This window comes from Lepidochelys kempii, chromosome 15 (assembly GCF_965140265.1).
Source record: "Lepidochelys kempii isolate rLepKem1 chromosome 15, rLepKem1.hap2, whole genome shotgun sequence".
Lineage (NCBI taxonomy): Eukaryota > Metazoa > Chordata > Testudines > Cheloniidae > Lepidochelys > Lepidochelys kempii.
The window spans coordinates 29,285,705-29,301,912 of NC_133270.1; the positions used below are offsets into that span (position 1 = coordinate 29,285,705).

Below are 16,208 nucleotides of genomic sequence, written 5' to 3' on the forward strand. Positions count from 1 at the left end.
CACGCAGCCGCCGCCGCCGCCGCAGGCGCCTTCCCCGGGCAGGTGAGCCAGGCCCAAGGCCTCCCTGCGCGGCCTGAGGGGGGTCCGCCGAGCGGTCGTTGGCCAGGGACCTGCCAAGCCCCCTGCTTCTCAGAGCTGCTCCCCCAGAGCTGCTGCTGCCCCCCCCCCACCTCGGCCTGACGCGGTTTCCATCACATGCAGGGTTTACATCTCGGGGGCTCCCCGCCCCCCCACTACCCACACTGTTCCAGCCCCCCCCCCCCCCCCGTACTCCCCATTTCCTTTGAAACCGGGACCTGCCCCATGGCCAGCGCGGGGTGAGCCCCAGGGAGAACCAGGCGGGTTGGTGGCTGCTGCTGCTGGACGTGTCTGGTGTTTCAGTTTTATTTCCAAAGCCCCCCGAGGGACCCCGGCGCGGGGAGGGCAATGCACCGCACCCGGGGGAGGCACGAAGCTAGAGGCCAGGGAGCTCCCTTCACCGTGGGCTTTCTGGGGCAAGGCTGGATTAATATGCAACCCGCTGTCACCGGTGGGCTTGTGAGCCAGGCTGTCCAGAGTTAACCCCTAAGTGCGCAGCGCGACAAAAGGGGGGAGTTCAGAGAGCGGTGAGGCACTGATTTTGTGAGAGGAAAGCAAGGCAGCAGGAACCTCTCCGCCCTGGCCACGGGTCTTTGAACAAGATAACTTCAGGGTTTTCTTGCCTGTTACTTGCACTGTGATCTGTCACTCCTCGCTTAGGGGTTATGGAAGAGCGTTTATTGTTTAACTTCCCCACTGACATACCAAGCTTGATTTATTCTTTTTTTTTTTTTTTTTTTTGGTAGAAGGGTGGGTGAACTGAGTGGTGAGAGTCCTAGGAGCAGTGGCTTGTACTCCCTTCCAGCTCTGAAAATGTATCTCCGGCCTAGTTTGCATCACAGTCCTGCTCCTCTAATCCTGGGCCTCTCTTCAGGGACTTGTGGTTTTGATAATGTGGCTTAAACAAGGATTAGGATGATACCTTCGGACTCTCTCTCCTCTGTGATCTAAAACAAGATTTTGTCCTTCGTACCTTGTTAAAAGCCTTTGATTAGCTACAGTTTATTTTCCTTGCTTAGAAAGGTAATGACGTTGTGAGGATTTATTTCTCCTTATCACATCCTGAGATAAACAGAGAAACATTAATGGAAATTCAGCTCCCAAGAAGATTAGACCTCCCTGCTGTGTGTTACAAACTTTTCTTTCCAGACAGCAGGCTATTTCTGTCCCAAAAGAAAGCAACAGCTGTCAGGTACCATAGTAAATTAACCACTAGAGGGAGAGTTTGGAATCCCAAAAGTGCAGTGAAAAATTGCACAAGAAGCTGAAGTTGGCTCCTTATCCATGGTTCAGCCCCTTATTCAAAGGCCAAAATTACAAATTAAAATTTACAAATACATCAGTGTAAGATTAAATTTTTAGCAATTTCATCAAATTAATAAGATTGAATCAGATAAAAATTCAGTTTGTAATTAATTAATTATTTATTGATTAAAAATCCAGTAAGGAGCTGGCTTTTGATTGGCTGTAAATGACAAACTACGTTTTGGGTCACCTGAAGTAATGTGTCCCTGTGACCGACAGACTTTTCTGAAGGAGCAAGGACATGGCACTTGTTCACCTGAAGCTTCGTTCTTGAGCAGCATGCCTCCACCTTTCTTCTATATTTTACACAAGACTTGAATAAGGAGCTGGGTTTTGACTGACTGTATGTGCCAAAATGTGTCTCAGGTCACCCCAAGTGAGGTGTCCCCATGTCTGTCAGATTGTTGTGAAGGAGCTTGTATAGTAGTAGGATCAGCATAACACTGGGACATTCACTTGCTGACCCAAAGCTTTGTTCTTGAACAGTGTGGAGTGAGCTATGATGTGCCCACCCCACTTCCATTTTGTACACAGGACTTGAATAAGGAACTGGGTTTTGACAGATTGTATGTGACAAAAAAGCTTCAGGTTAACCCAAGTGACACATCACTACGACCATTATTTTGTTATGAAGAGCTGGGGATATGCCACTCCCAGAGGTGAACTTTTATTTCTGGTCTGACAAATGTATTACCCCAATTTTTATTTTGCGTCTTAACTAACAAGAAAAATGCAGTATGCAATATGCATGTAAAAAAATCAACAAAAGCAGTATTTGGCAAATTTGATGCAAATGCAGTTGTAATGTTTTCACAGAAATTGTATGGTGGTTAGAAATGAAGTCTATGGGAACTTTTGGTTTGTTGTTACATGAGTTAAGGACAGGAAAACTGGCTAAACTGATAGAACCGTGTTTAATTGTGTGACAGATATAAACACATGGCTTATGGTCAGTGTTGTGTCTTGTGCTCATTATGTAACAAAAATAATAAGGGGGACACTGCTTGGGCACCATTGACTCCCCAATAATCATGTTTACTAACTCTATGCAAAAATACAAGGCCTAGTTGAATGCACACTGCTGCTCTGAGTGGTTTCTGATGGCTTCTAAAACATAGAAAACGGAGTACCACAAGAGTGCTCACAAACTACTTAAATGAATACTACCATATTCTTATATACTACAATTACTGAACCTGCTAGTGTCTTTAGTATTGCTCTGAGATTTGTACAACACCGATGTGTCTTAGTGCACTTTAACAGAATTTGGATAACTCTTTTTGGTGGCTAGAATATCACCACCTTTCCTTTTTAATTCCATCGTAGAAATGCCAGCCTTAAATTTGATTAAGCATGTGGAAACATACAAAATGCTTCCTGGTGTTGTATGTTATCTCAACAACTTTGTACCTATAATGACAACAGCTTTGCTTTAATAAACTCTGTTGTTTATGCAAATAATTTTGATGACTTCTGTTGAACTAAGCAATATTTAAAACATTATTTTAAATATTAATGATTTATTCAAGTTGCATGTAAAAGAGCTACAGAGAGGACAGATGAAGGATTTTTTGGGGGTTGGGGGCATGTCATTTTTGTCTGAATAGTCAGTGAGTGGTGGTTAAAAGAGGCAGGTCATTACTTTAAGAGGATTCCACCAAAATGCATCTTGTTTTCTTTCAGTTTATTTCCTGTGATGCACAGAAAGATGCAGGGATCACGATTAATGAAATGACATGTACTCAGTTGATGCAATCCATTGCACTTGTTTACTTTGACTATGAAATTATAAAATAAGCAAAGAAGTCATTTATTATAATAAAAAAAATTTACCTGAGCAGTTGTTGGTGCTGATCACCGGTGACCCCTATATTTAAGCATTCCGAAGGATTTGCATGCTGAGACCCTGTTTTGCATAGAAGGGAAGTTTCTTCATAAATTTCTGCGTAGAATTGCTGCATAATGTGGTGCTGTCTGCTTCTCCATAAGGAGGCTTTTATGGTCTGTACACAACCAGCTACTGCACTAAACTTCCAAGTGGAGAGGAAAACTTCGACAAAGTTGTGTGTGCAAAAGGACCAGTAATGGGGTTTCATAGACTGAGAGATTTTCAGGCCAGAGGGGACCATCTAGTCTGACTTCCTGTATGTTACCAGCAAATTTCATCCAGTCGTTACCCTTGTTGCTGGGCTCAAAACAGCTTCTGTTTGACTAAAATATGTCTTCTATAATGCCAAGTATCAGAGGGGTAGCCAAGTTAGTCTGTATCCACAAAAACAACAAGGAGTCCGGTGGCACCTTAAAGACTAACAGAATTATTTGGGCATAAGCTTTCGTAGGTAAAAAAACCCACTTCTTCACTTTTTGTGGGGTTTTTTTACCCACGAAAGCTTATGCCCAAGTAAATCTGTTAGTCTTTAAGGTGCCACCAGACTCCGCATTGTTCTTCTAGAATGGCATCCACTTGATTTGGAGACCTCAAGAGACGAAGAATTCATCACTCCCCTTGGTAGTCTGTTACAATGGTTAATCACCCTCACTGTTAAAGATTTGTGCCTAATTTCTAACTTGACTTTGTCTGGCTTCAGCTTCCAGCCATTGGTTCTTGTTCTGCCTTTCTCTGCTAGATGAAAAGCCCTTTGGTGCCTGCTCTTTGTCCACATGAAGGTACTTACACACTTTAATCAAATCTTCTTTTTGATAAGCTACGCAGATTGACCTCTGTAAATCTGTCACTATAAAGCATTTCCTCCAGCCCTCGAACCATTTCTGTGACTCTTTTCTGTGCTCTCTCCAATTTTTCAACATCCTTTTTTAAAATGTGGACACCAGAAGTGGATGCAGTAGTCCTTTCCAGCCTGACATTCTATGATTCTGTGATACTTCTAGTTGAGTTGAATGTCTCCTGGCTCTCTCCCTTCTTGGTCTCAAATCACCTGTCCACTTCTTTAGTTTGTACTCTCACTAATTCCCTTATTGATGATCCCTTCCCTTGTGGTGTCTGTGACCATGATTTCCAAATCTGGTTGTCCAAGTCTTTGTTTTCTTGGCTGCTGCACAATGTGGCAACTCATGCTTCCAGACCACGTCTTCTCCTCCAGGAAGGTTCCCAGCTTGCATTTTCTATACTAGAAATCTATTCTGTCTTCCAGCAGAAAGGAGAACATAGTACATTCAAAGCAGGTCGCAGCAGTTTGTTCTTTCATCATCCATATCTGCTACCTCTGGTGCAGAGCCATACCTACAACAGGAACAGCCTGTCTGCCACTCCTGTTGACCTGGCAATTGGCTTGTATACAAGCCTCACTGCTCAGCTTCCTTCCTTGGAAACAGGGAGGGAATAACCACTTAGAGACTTCAAACACTGGTTCTGTTCGAAGGGTCCCAGCAACAAAGCTCTCTTTGAGACACAAACAAACCTGACTCAGCTGGTCAGTTCAGGGGCCCAAAGCCGGGGGTGCACACAACATTCTGTGGAGAATAAACAGATGGAACAACGCAACACTTGCTAAGTCCCTCTCCCTGCAAGCATAGGATGCACAGCTTCATCCTCTGAACCTCTCCTTTTGCCCCGCTAAAGGATGTCTGTGCATCTGGAGGGTGAGAAGGACTTGTGACAAGGACCACAGTTTTTCACAAAGAAAATGTTTCAAGTCAGGGAGTTCCATGCCTCAGCTAGGTCAGAATGGTCCTACTGTCAAACTCTGGTTCCTTATTCAGAATGGAAGTGGGGTGGGGGTGTGCTATTTGGCAGGCGATTGCACAGGAGCACAGCTTTAGTTCAGGGAAAGACTTATTCACTGGTTGTGGAGACATGTCACTTAGGGTGACCTGAGACTCCTTTTGTCCCAGTCAGTAGGTCAGTCAAAACCCTCCTCCTTTGCCCGATTGGGATGGGGGTGTGACATGTGGCAGCATATTGCTCAAGAATGAAGATTCGGGTGGGGGAGTGGCATGTCCTGGCACCTTCAGAACAGTCTGTCAGTCACAAGGATGTGTCGCTTGGGGTCATTCAAAACTCATTTTCTCACAAACAGCCAGTCAAAACCCAGCTCCTTATTTGGTTATTTAATAAATAATTAAGTAATCTGTAATTATAATTTTTATCACATTCAATCATTAATTTGGTGACCTTTTCTAAAAATTTAATCCTACATTAATGCATTTTTAAATAATTTTGGACTTTGAGTAAGGAACTGGGAACCACAAATAAGGGGCTGATACCAAGAATAAGAAACCTACTTCAGCTTTATAAATTGTAGTATATATATTTGTGTAGAAGCCTTGCATGATTAGTAACCAACTAATTTCTCCCACAGAACTATGGGCTTTGATCAAATAATTTTTTTAATGTGAAGTCAATTAATCTATAAAACAAAAAAAATGAGGTGGGAGCTTTTGGATTGGACAGTGTTAGCGCTCTGAGTAAATGAAGGCAGAAAAATCTTGGGTTAATAGCCATGCAAAAGAAACTCCTTTTGTTTACTGGAAGTGGACCTTTTACACGTATGTTGTCTTTTTAATATGCTACACCTACCAATAACTCTAGATGGCTCGATGCAGAATCCAAATTGAAATCAGTTCATGACCTGATCTGACTTCTCCTGGAACAATAGTAAATAGACCCATATGCACACACAAAAATAAGACCAAACATAGGTCTTGGTCTTATAATTTTAATTAAATGTTAATCATTAAAAGAATTAGATATCTTCAGCTTTTAATTCTGCTGTACTCTGCCATAGGTTAGCTACAAATGATTTTATGCACAGTGCCAGTTTTACTTATTTTCAGGACTTTTGTGTGTGTGTTTTTAATTAAAACTTTCCACAATGGATCAATCTCCCCTTATTTGTTTATATAATTTTAGAGCAGGCTGACACAAAAAATGTTTGTGCTGAGCACACAGCATTAAGCAGTTGTTCATTTTGCATCACTGGGTGACCTTTGTCCCATATAAATCTAATCCCATTTTGGTATGCGACAGAATAACTTGTAGCTGCTCTCCACATGCTTGATGTGGAGTCGTTGTTGGCCTTTTTTTTTTTTTTTAAACGTGGTTTCGGTAAAAGTTTCTCAAGCAGAACGACTGAAGGGATTTTATTTAATATCAATGTCGCAAGTAAGATGAGCAATTTAATTTAGGGAAACTGTATGAAATGTGAAACCATGCAAAGAACGCAGGTGACATTTGGTGTCTTTAACCCCATAAGGCCTCTGATGATTGGAAATACCAGCAGCCATGGGAAAGTTACCAAAATAATCCTCTATGTGCATATGGCTTTGGTCAGATGGGCTGTTCGGTGTGGGCCATGCATTACGAAAGTAGTTTGGGTTTTCTGTTGCATGTTTTCAGATCATTCTAGTTCTGGAGATACTTAGATATCTAGCCTGGCTTTGAATTTCAAACAAACCATGGAAAATTGGGAATCCGTTAAGGTAAGCTTTGTGTTAGGAAGCATAGCAAGTGCCTAAGTATATATATTGCTGCACTGTCTGTCATTCTTACCAGAGGATTATTAACTCTCTTCAGTTGGTTAAATGCTAATAAGCTTCTTTTGTACAGCCGGGATTGGTTATAATCTAAAATTTATGTTCATCACAGTCTCCACTGCCAAATACAGTCTCCGATGCTCAACCTCTAGTTCAGTAGCCTGACAAGGTACAATAAATATTTAGTCTTCAAGAACTGTGTAATGCTGAAAGCAGAGTCTGGCAGTCATGAAACAAAGGGCATGTGTGAAGATCCAGAGACCAGATAGGATGGTAAGTGGCTTAATTGTAATGGAACTAATATTGCTATTTAAAAATTAATATAGCTTATGTGGAAATAGAAGCAGATCTGTGCAGGGAGATAATGTGATTGTTTGCCAGTGTGGGTTGTATCTGGCTTCTTGGAATCCTATGGTCATGAAGAAGAACTGATAATGGGGCTGGATGTTCCTTACTTGGATCTAAACTGAGCAGTATAAATTACGACCTTATTTAAAAAGAAAAGGAGGGCTTGTGGCACATTGGAGACTAACAAATTTATTTGAGCACAAGGTTTTGTGAGCTACAGCTTACTTCATCGGATGCTGTAGCTCATGAAAGCTTATGCTCAAATAAATTGGTTAGTCTCTAAGGTGCCACAAGTCCTCCTTTTCTTTTTGCGCATACAGACTAACACGGCTGCTACTCTGAAACCTGACCTTATTTAAATGGATTATGTTACTCTGAACTCTTACAAAAGCTGTTTAAAGATCAAATACTGAATGTTTTAAATGCTATGTAGAGTTTTGAAAGCCCAGGTCTGAATATAAAAACTGCTTACTTTTAAAGTGACATCCTAAATGTTGCATTGGTATGTTTTTTCAGCTGTTGATTGTAATGGTCTTCTAGCTGTTACAATGGGTGCATTTGTTTTCTGCCCCTTAAGGTCCAGATCCTGCAAATGCTTGTGTACATGCTTACTGTTGCTACTGAAATAGTGAGACTACTCATGGAATTTATTTATTTAGCTTTAGATAAAAAGAATCCAAGGCTCTAAGTGCCATAAGACATCATCAATAATCCAGTAATATCTCAGCACCATTAAAATAATGATTTCAACAAAAACTCAGCTAGACAATCATGTATAGCAGTGATTCCCAAACTTGTTCCGCTGCTTGTGCAGGGAAAGCCCCTGGCGGGCCGGGCCGGTTTGTTTACCTGCCGCATCTGCAGGTTCGGCTGATCGCAGCTCCCACTGGCCGCGTTTCACTGCTCCAGGCCAATGGAAGCTGCTGGAAGCGGTGGCCAGTATGTCCCTCGGCCCACACCGTTTCCAGCAGCTCCCACTGGCCTGGAGCAGCAAACTGCAGCCAGTGGGAGCTGCGATCGGCCGAACCTGCAGACGCGGCAGGTAAACAAACCGGCCCAGCCCGTCAGGGGCTTTCCGTGCACAAATGGCGGAACAAGTTCGGGAACCACTGATGTATAGAAATGCCTTTCTACCCCTTCATTGTTGGGAACAGCATGCCTGCTGCCCTCTCCAAAAACCAACCAAACAGGTGGCTTTAGCCAGCATGCGCAGAAGGTCACCAAATTTGGGCTACATTGGACCAAATGGGGGAGAAGTTCCAGACTCCTGGAGCCCTTGTAGGGTAGCTGGCAATCTACTTCTCCTTCTCTTTTGGAGCGAGAGAGATCCAGCTCAAGTGTCCCTGCTAACCACAGCTGTGAGTGTTCCCTTATTACATGTGTTAACTACTTATGCAAAACAATTTGTTCCACTTTGTAGTTAGCTGTGGCACTCTTGAGTACCTTTCCCAGCCCTGAAAAAGAGTTCTGTCGAAAGGTTATCTCTCTCACCAACAGAAGCTGGTCCAATAAAAGATATTATCTCGCCCACCTTGTGTCTCTAGTATCTCGGGACCAATATGGCTCTAGCAACGCTGCAGACCATAGCTATCGCAGCCTGGCCTGGGGAGAGGGGTGGTTGCTCAGGTAGGTTTGTCCAGGCCATTTAGGGCTCTATAGGTCATAAACAACACCTTAAAGTCCATCTGAAGATGGATGGGCAGCCAGTGCTGATCCAGGAGCACTGGTGACACATGCAGTGGTGTCTCAACAGGAGCAGACTGTACTGACTTCGTGTCCAAATGATTCTGATGCTGCTTAGCCCCATGTAGAGTGCATTGCCGTAGTCTAATTTTGAGGTAACAAAGGCATGGGTGACAGTGGCAAGGTCAGTATCCAAAAGGAAAGGTCACAACCTCCTAGCCAGGTGGTAAAAAGCTGGTTGGATTCCTGCTGTGATATGGCCATCAAACAGCAAGTCAGGGTCTAAAATCACTCCGAAGTTGTGAACCCTAGTAACTCATGATGGACATGCTCCCTCAGTCTAAAGGACTGAGATTACCTCTGCCATCTTCTCTGGCTGCTTCCCCTAGCCCACCACCATTAACTCCGTTTTGTCTGAGTTAAGCTTCAGCCAGCTTGCCCTCATCCATCCCCCAGTCTCAAGTAGATGCTTGCTGAGGTGCTGAACTGCGTTGTCCAAGTCAGACAAGCAGGGGCGCTAGGGATGCGGCAGCACCTGTGGCTTAAAGTAATAATAGCAACTGAATGCGTGGCTCCCGTCACATGTAGGGTTACAGTTTTGTTGTGGCTTTCACTGTCAAAATTGTTCTAGTGCCCCTGCAGATGGGGTAAAGACAGACAGCTGGGAGTCATGAGCCTACTGACAACACTGCAGCCCAGGCCTCCTACCCGCCCCATACACACGTTGAATGGGAGGGCTGGCAGGATGGTGCCCTGTGGAATCCTACACTTCAGAGCTCTCAGAGTAGAGTTGAGCACATGCCCATGTGTTGATAGGAGCAGGGCCTGCGTTTCTCCCAGACCTCACTCCTGTTTGTTTCTGCTCAGTTTTGAAAAGTAAAGCAACAAGGGAATTGTTGCTTTTTCAGCAGCACCCCTGGTGGGCCTGACACTTTGGAGATGATACCCCTGCCTCAAGACAGCTCCATCGTGGGAGGAGCTGAACTCCTGCCTCCCTTAGTGACGTCCATGGGGCTGGAGGGTGCTTGGCACCTCATGGGGTTGGGCCCTTAGTTGGGCATGGGAAAAGCGGGGGGCAGGGATAAAAAAGCAGGGGAAAGGGAATGGGACATGAAGAATGAAGCTTACATAAAATAAGGGCATGAGGTTTTCTTTGTGCCACTTGTGTGCCATGTGTCTTTCTTTTGGATTTAGTGTCAGCAGGCAGAGAGGAGCATGTTTGCATGGGAAGAGAGGGGTATCCGTTCAGCACAGGCAGGAAACCAAGCCAGGCAGGCTTAGGAGGAGAACTGAAGAGACTGTGGGAGACCGTACTATCAGCTAGCTGGGTTCTGGTGTATTTTGTGGGGTATGGTCTTTTTGCTACCTAACACAGATAAGGAAATGTACTACTTAGTCTTGAGGTGCAAATCCAAGGATTCCTTATTCTGTCGTCTGCATACATCGTATGTGAAAGTGATCCTGGTCTGGGGCAGCAACCTTCAGAGATTGGCAGGGCCCTTGTTTTGTGTCTGGATTTTTCCATTTTAGTTTGATTACCCTTTACAGAAAACCTCCTGGTTTGATAGAAACATAGGAGTAGCCTTCCCAGATCAGAGCAGTAGTTCATCTAGTCCGGAGTCTGGTCTCCTCCTCCAGGGGCAACACCAAATGCTGCAGAGGATGTTACCAGAAACTCCATAACAGAATAACCTGCCAATAAGCACTTTAATATACAGATTTTAGTCCTTTCGTGTGGTGACGTCTGTGTGGAGCCTTGCTGTCCTATTGAAATAAGTATTTCCAGGATTAACCCTTGTCTGTTGCCTTCTCATCTGTGAATGCAAAATTGCGAGGATGAGCAACAGCAAGGTCCAGTGGATTTGGGCCTAACGTAGAGTTCAACTTCTTTTTCCATAGCTGCCACTGACCTGCTATATGACCCTGGGCAAGTCACTTCATCTCTCTGGGCCCTTGGTTTCTTTCCCACCCTTTGTCTGTATTGTCTTTTTGGTTTGTGAACTTTTCGGGGCAGGGACCATCTCTCTCCATGTGTTTGTACAGTGCTCAGCACAATGGGCTCTAATCTCACCTGGGGCATCCAGGTGCTACCACAGTACAGATAGTTAACAGTAATAACAATGCTAACTTGCAGGGCAGATCTTGTTAATAGGTAATTACTATAAATTGTCCTGCTGGACTAGAGAGCTCTGAGCCCATCCCTGTAATGTCCACTAGACACTGTGTTCCTTCCTAGTGTGCTAACTTGTCAGCAGCACGGTGGACCAGGCACCAGTCATTGGCTGTCACAGAATATTTTTACAGGATCGGTGTGTCCTGTTTTAAAAATAAACCACATCAGCTTTGCCCCAACACTCAGCGTAATAGAGTCTTTGACATTAGACAGCAGTGGGAGACCATTGTCCCGTGACAGAGGATTTTTCTTTTAAGTTACGATCTCTTCCTCTGATGTTTATATGGATCTTTTCAGCCAAGAGGAAACCGACATTGCAGGGAAAATTGACTTTGCACAAGGTTCTATCAAGTACACAAAATGAACAAGCTTAAAAAAACCTAGAGGGAAATAATTTTTCTGCTAACGTCTTTCAGTTCTAGTGATCTTGGATGGCGCTAGTGACTAGGGGACTCCCAGTTTTCAGGGACAAATGTGATTTTATATTTTTCCCATCCAACATGACTGTGTCCCTTTCTAAATGTGGCTACACCAAAGTCCTTGTAGATGATCTTTCATAATAGCCCACAACTGGGGGTGTTGGCTTAGGATTTGATGTCAAAGTGAATGCACATTTGCTGCTTCCATAAGTCTCGTAAACTTATTCGACTGTCACGCTTCTGTGGGGAAAAGCCAGGCTGTTGACTTGTATTAGTCTATTAGGCATATCTAGGAGAAGCTCAATGCATAGTACCAGTCAGCTCTTGCCAAGGTTCTGTTTTTAGGAAGTAAAAATAGCTTGTGCCGTAACAGTGTCTTCAGTTTAGCTATTGCCTGTAAGTACATTGCAGTGCTGAATGAAGGACCAAGCAAAGAGATTTGTCAGAAGGATTTTGTGGATAAAAGATAAGGTAGCTGGCTGCTTTTGGTATTGAATGTTCTTTGGGTGTTAGAAATATAACTGAAGATCTCTTAACCAGCATTATGCTTCTGTTATTATTTTTCACAGGATCTGTGTGCACAGGGGTGATAGGAGGGAGGTCTGCAAGGTCTGGCTGCTGGCGGCTGCGTTTCGTTCTGTTAATCTAACATACACCACTAACAAACAGCTAACAGAGAATAGTGCTGGCTCGAGGAGCAAGGGTCTGTGGTTTTGGAGCAAGGGGGATCTGATTTCTATCCTTACTGCTATAATACAATTCCTAGTGCTCTGGGAGGATACATATTGGTCGTCTTGACATCAGCTGTGACCACAAAAGTTTTACAGTGTTGTTTGATCCTGTGGTAGCATTTGGAATCCAACCAGTCTTTCTCTGTTAGAATAAGGCAGTCCCAGTCCACTTGCAGCCTGTTAGCATTAGCTGAATAGATTGTGACTTCTATACATATGCATTTCTTCTTCTTCTAGGGGTTCTGAATGGTACTGCTGGCCCTGTTGTCCTGTCTGATTTTGCTATGGTTTGTTTGGATCGAAATGGCAAATTCTCAGCCCATTAACCAGTTAAATTCAGAGACTGAGAGATCCAGTCCAGAGCTGCCAGCAGCCTCTGAAGACGAAGAGCAACCTTCAAAAGGATCAACATGCCAACTGCAGGAGAGGGCTGTACCAGCACTCCAGTCCACAGGGCCTGCTCAGACTTCACTGACCTCTGGACAAGTGTTCGTGGATGCCTTTCAGCAAGCAGCAAGTACGCTTTGGCAACACAAACTTCCAAATCTCCCTTCTTCCCCTGACGTGTCAGAGCCGGTACAAGATGTTCCAGAAAACAGTTTAACAGGGCCTTTATATCAAGTTGCGCTTCCTTCATCAAAGCAGCAGATGAAGCTAAAGAAGTCCATCTCCAGAGGAAACCAGGAGCAGTTTATAGACAACACTCAGGTACAGCTCAAAAGGCAAGCAATGGCAAAATTTGTCCTGGGCTCTTTTGAAGATAACTCGTCTGATGATGAGCTGGTATCTGGATCCTTTAAAGTCACTAGCAGAAGTAGCCTGGTGAGCGTTGGTTCCTCCTCCTCTTTTGAGTCCTTTTCGCTAATATCACTGTCAGAGACTGGATCTTCTTCCACAACCATGAGGTAAAGAGCCCTGAGATTTATTTCCAGCTTCTTTTGCTCAAAGCTATTTGTAAATAAGTGAGGGGGAATGTGGGAAGTAGGAGTCGGTGTATAAAATTAAAAATTACCCCCCAAATCCCACCCCACTCCCATTTTACTGAAAATTGCTCTTTTTCTTTTAATGAAATTTTGTTTTTAAAAAGAAATGTTTTATTTTCTGTTAACACAAGTCGGGTGCTGGAGTTTGAGTAGAACCTCGCTAATCCACACTTCGCTGGTCTGTGCATTTTAGAATTTTGCCCCCAAACATCAGGCAGTCCCTGCCCGCATCTTAGCCAAGGTTTAAAAGAAGAGCCAGCGCTGTTGCAAACTTTTTAAATCTAAACCTGAGCTACACTTTGCAGCAGCGCGTGTGCTATTCTTTGTGAAATTGGGGCCTCACTCAATAATTTGCAATTGTCAGTGATTCCTAACAGTTGTCCTGGTCACTAGTGCAGATTTGCAAGGTTATGCTTGGAGAGGCTATTTATGTATATTACAACATTGCAATGTCCAACTTGCTGATGCATTAAATCTATTACTAAGTGGACTGGGCAGGTGAGGGATTAATAATGGGATATGAAACTGCAGAGTGTAGTCTGCCCAAACTTGACCCCTTCATGATAAGCCTTTAGGTGTACATATAGTTGGGGTTTTGAGGGGGCTTTCAGGTGAGCATGTAGGAGTATTTAGTACCCCTGTTTGAATTAGAAATGGGCCTGGATCCGGATCCTTGATCTAAAGAGGCCCCTAGCTGTGATCCTGATGCACATGTTGCTTCTCAGACCCATCTCTACTTTGAACTAAATGCCACCATGCACAGTATGTTGCTGATTTGGCTTCAAAATGGATATAAAATAATAAACTCAGTGCAGCTGTTTGAGGTGGTGTAGCCCCAAGAACTGTGTTCAGTGTCTGTGCAGAGAGTTTTCTCCTCTCTGCATGTGTTGCATACGTGTCATGGGAGCAGAGGTGCCTGAACAGTTCTGAAAGCACCTTATTCATGCTCAGACAGTGTCCCAGCCAAGCAGCTACACTTCACCAGTGTCAGCCCGCTCTTGCCAATGAGCACTTCTGTGACTTTTGTCTGAAGAGGGGACTTTTGTTTGATTAGAGAGTTGCAGCTTGGATGCAGCAACTAGAGAGGTCATCCTAGTTCTTGCTCTTACATGTCAAGAGGAAAAGATTTCAGCTGAATTAAGGAACGTAAAATGAGAGAAATAATACAAGGTGTATTTTAACCCTTGGACTGTGATGGGGGATGTAATTTGATAAATCAGCTTGACCCTGAGTTGCCCTGCCAACCTTTGTAGTTTTACAATCGTGTATGTGCGCTGACTGTGCAAAGGAGAGAAGAAAGTGACTATACACAAAGTTCTGTCAAAAGCACAAAGGAAACGTTGCAAAACATAGATTTTTTTTCTTCTAATCTTTCCAAGGTTGTTATAACAGGTATTTATTGTCTGTTTAAAAATATCAGATGTAAATGTGCTTTTTTTTTTTTGGTCCATTGGATGTGCCCCTTTAAACACAGTCACTAAAGTTAAAATCAGATCACTTCTTTTTCTCCCCTGCTTTTTCTTTCATTTTGGTTTTTCCCTTGTGTGCTTGTTGTGAGGTGGTGGTTGTTTTTTCTCTCTCCAAGTACGCCATCTGTTGGTATGTGCAAACGTTGCTACCTTGTCACTGCCAATAGTCACCACATGGGCCAAAAATTTGCTGTCAGTTACCCTCATGCTAGCCTCACTAGTGGCTTTGCATGGAGGTAACTAAGAGCAGAATTTCTCTCACTGGTGGGAGGATAAGACCATATTTGATAGAGGGGAACATCATCATGTATGTTACACTTACCTTAGAGTTTATCTGTATGGTGTAAAAAGAAAAGGACTTAGTCTCTAAGGTGCCACAAGTACACCTTTTCTTTTTGCGAATACAGACTAACATGGCTGCTACTCTGAAATCTGTATGGTGTATTTGTTTTGCTCAGTAACTGCAATTTTATTTGGATGACGTATCAGCATGATTTTTAGACACATTAAGCACACAGAATGAGTGCACAGTTAATGGCAACTTCATGTGCAAATATGGTGATTGCATATGTAATGCCGCCAGACCCTGGTCAGTGGTGAGCAGGATCTAACCTGGGACCTCCGTACATGAGCCTCTTCCGCGTGAGCTAAAAGCCAACTGGCTCTTAGCTAAGGCTGTAGAGCAGACTCATTTAACTCTCTCTAAGTGGTCTTGGTGCCACTAGATGGGACAGAACACCACACCTGGAAGTTGTGTGTGTTATACATATACAAATGTGCCTAGAAAAGCGGCAAAGAGTCCTGTGGCACCTTATAGACTAACAGACATATTGGAATATAAGCTTTTGTGTGTGAATACCCACTTCGTTGGATGCTCCAATACATCTGTTAGTCTATAAGGTGCCACAGGACTCTTAGTCTGGATCTGTAAAAGTGGCAAACATGGCTATCACTCTGAAATGTGCCTAGTTAGCCATTTCCCCCTGCAGTTCCTAACTTTTTTTTTAGATTGGTACACAGTTGTGTTAATATGCATCATGCCTACGTGTTCTGAAAGTCTAGTCCCAACTGAGCATTATGGAATTTTAAGGAACTATTTTCAGTAATTATTCTAAATAAATTTGCAATGTGCTGTCGGGGGTAGGAGACCTTTATACTCTCCTACCAGCATCACTTAGGGAGATTTGGGCAGGAATAATTTAAACTTTTTTGCCCTTTTAAACTCAGGTAGAAATACAGCCTTGTACTGTGCAACTTAACTGTGTTATTCCCTGTCTTTGGACTACACCAAAAGTAATATTTAATTCAGAAATTTCCAACATTATTTGACTGTCTCTGTTTTGGGCTGGAGGGGCTGGGGAGAGGGATGTTACTCAGACACTGTAATGAGTAAATGAAGGCTACCTGCCAGGACCATTTCTCTGCTTTTTCACTTTGTAAACGCGTGGTTTCTGAGTGTGTTGAAATGACTACTGGCTGTTAATAAATGAATTGTATCACTTTAAGGAATAGCAATAAGGTGACCT

The 16,208-nt window shown here is 43.4% G+C and overlaps 1 protein-coding gene across 7 annotated transcripts in view; it reads left to right on the top strand.

Annotated features, from left to right (window-relative positions):
- Positions 1-16,208, top strand: part of ACACB (acetyl-CoA carboxylase beta) — an 80,503-nt gene continuing 64,295 nt past the window's right edge. For 3 of the 7 annotated variants that reach the window (XM_073313686.1, XM_073313688.1, XM_073313689.1), the window contains exons 1-2: positions 1-42; positions 12,468-13,135. In XM_073313686.1, the coding sequence (XP_073169787.1) occupies positions 12,477-13,135 (659 nt within the window). In that variant the 5' untranslated portion in view covers positions 1-42; positions 12,468-12,476. The remainder of the gene's footprint in view (positions 43-12,467; positions 13,136-16,208) is intronic. The other 4 variants (XR_012155175.1, XM_073313687.1, XM_073313682.1 and 1 more) reach the window with 3 other exon arrangements.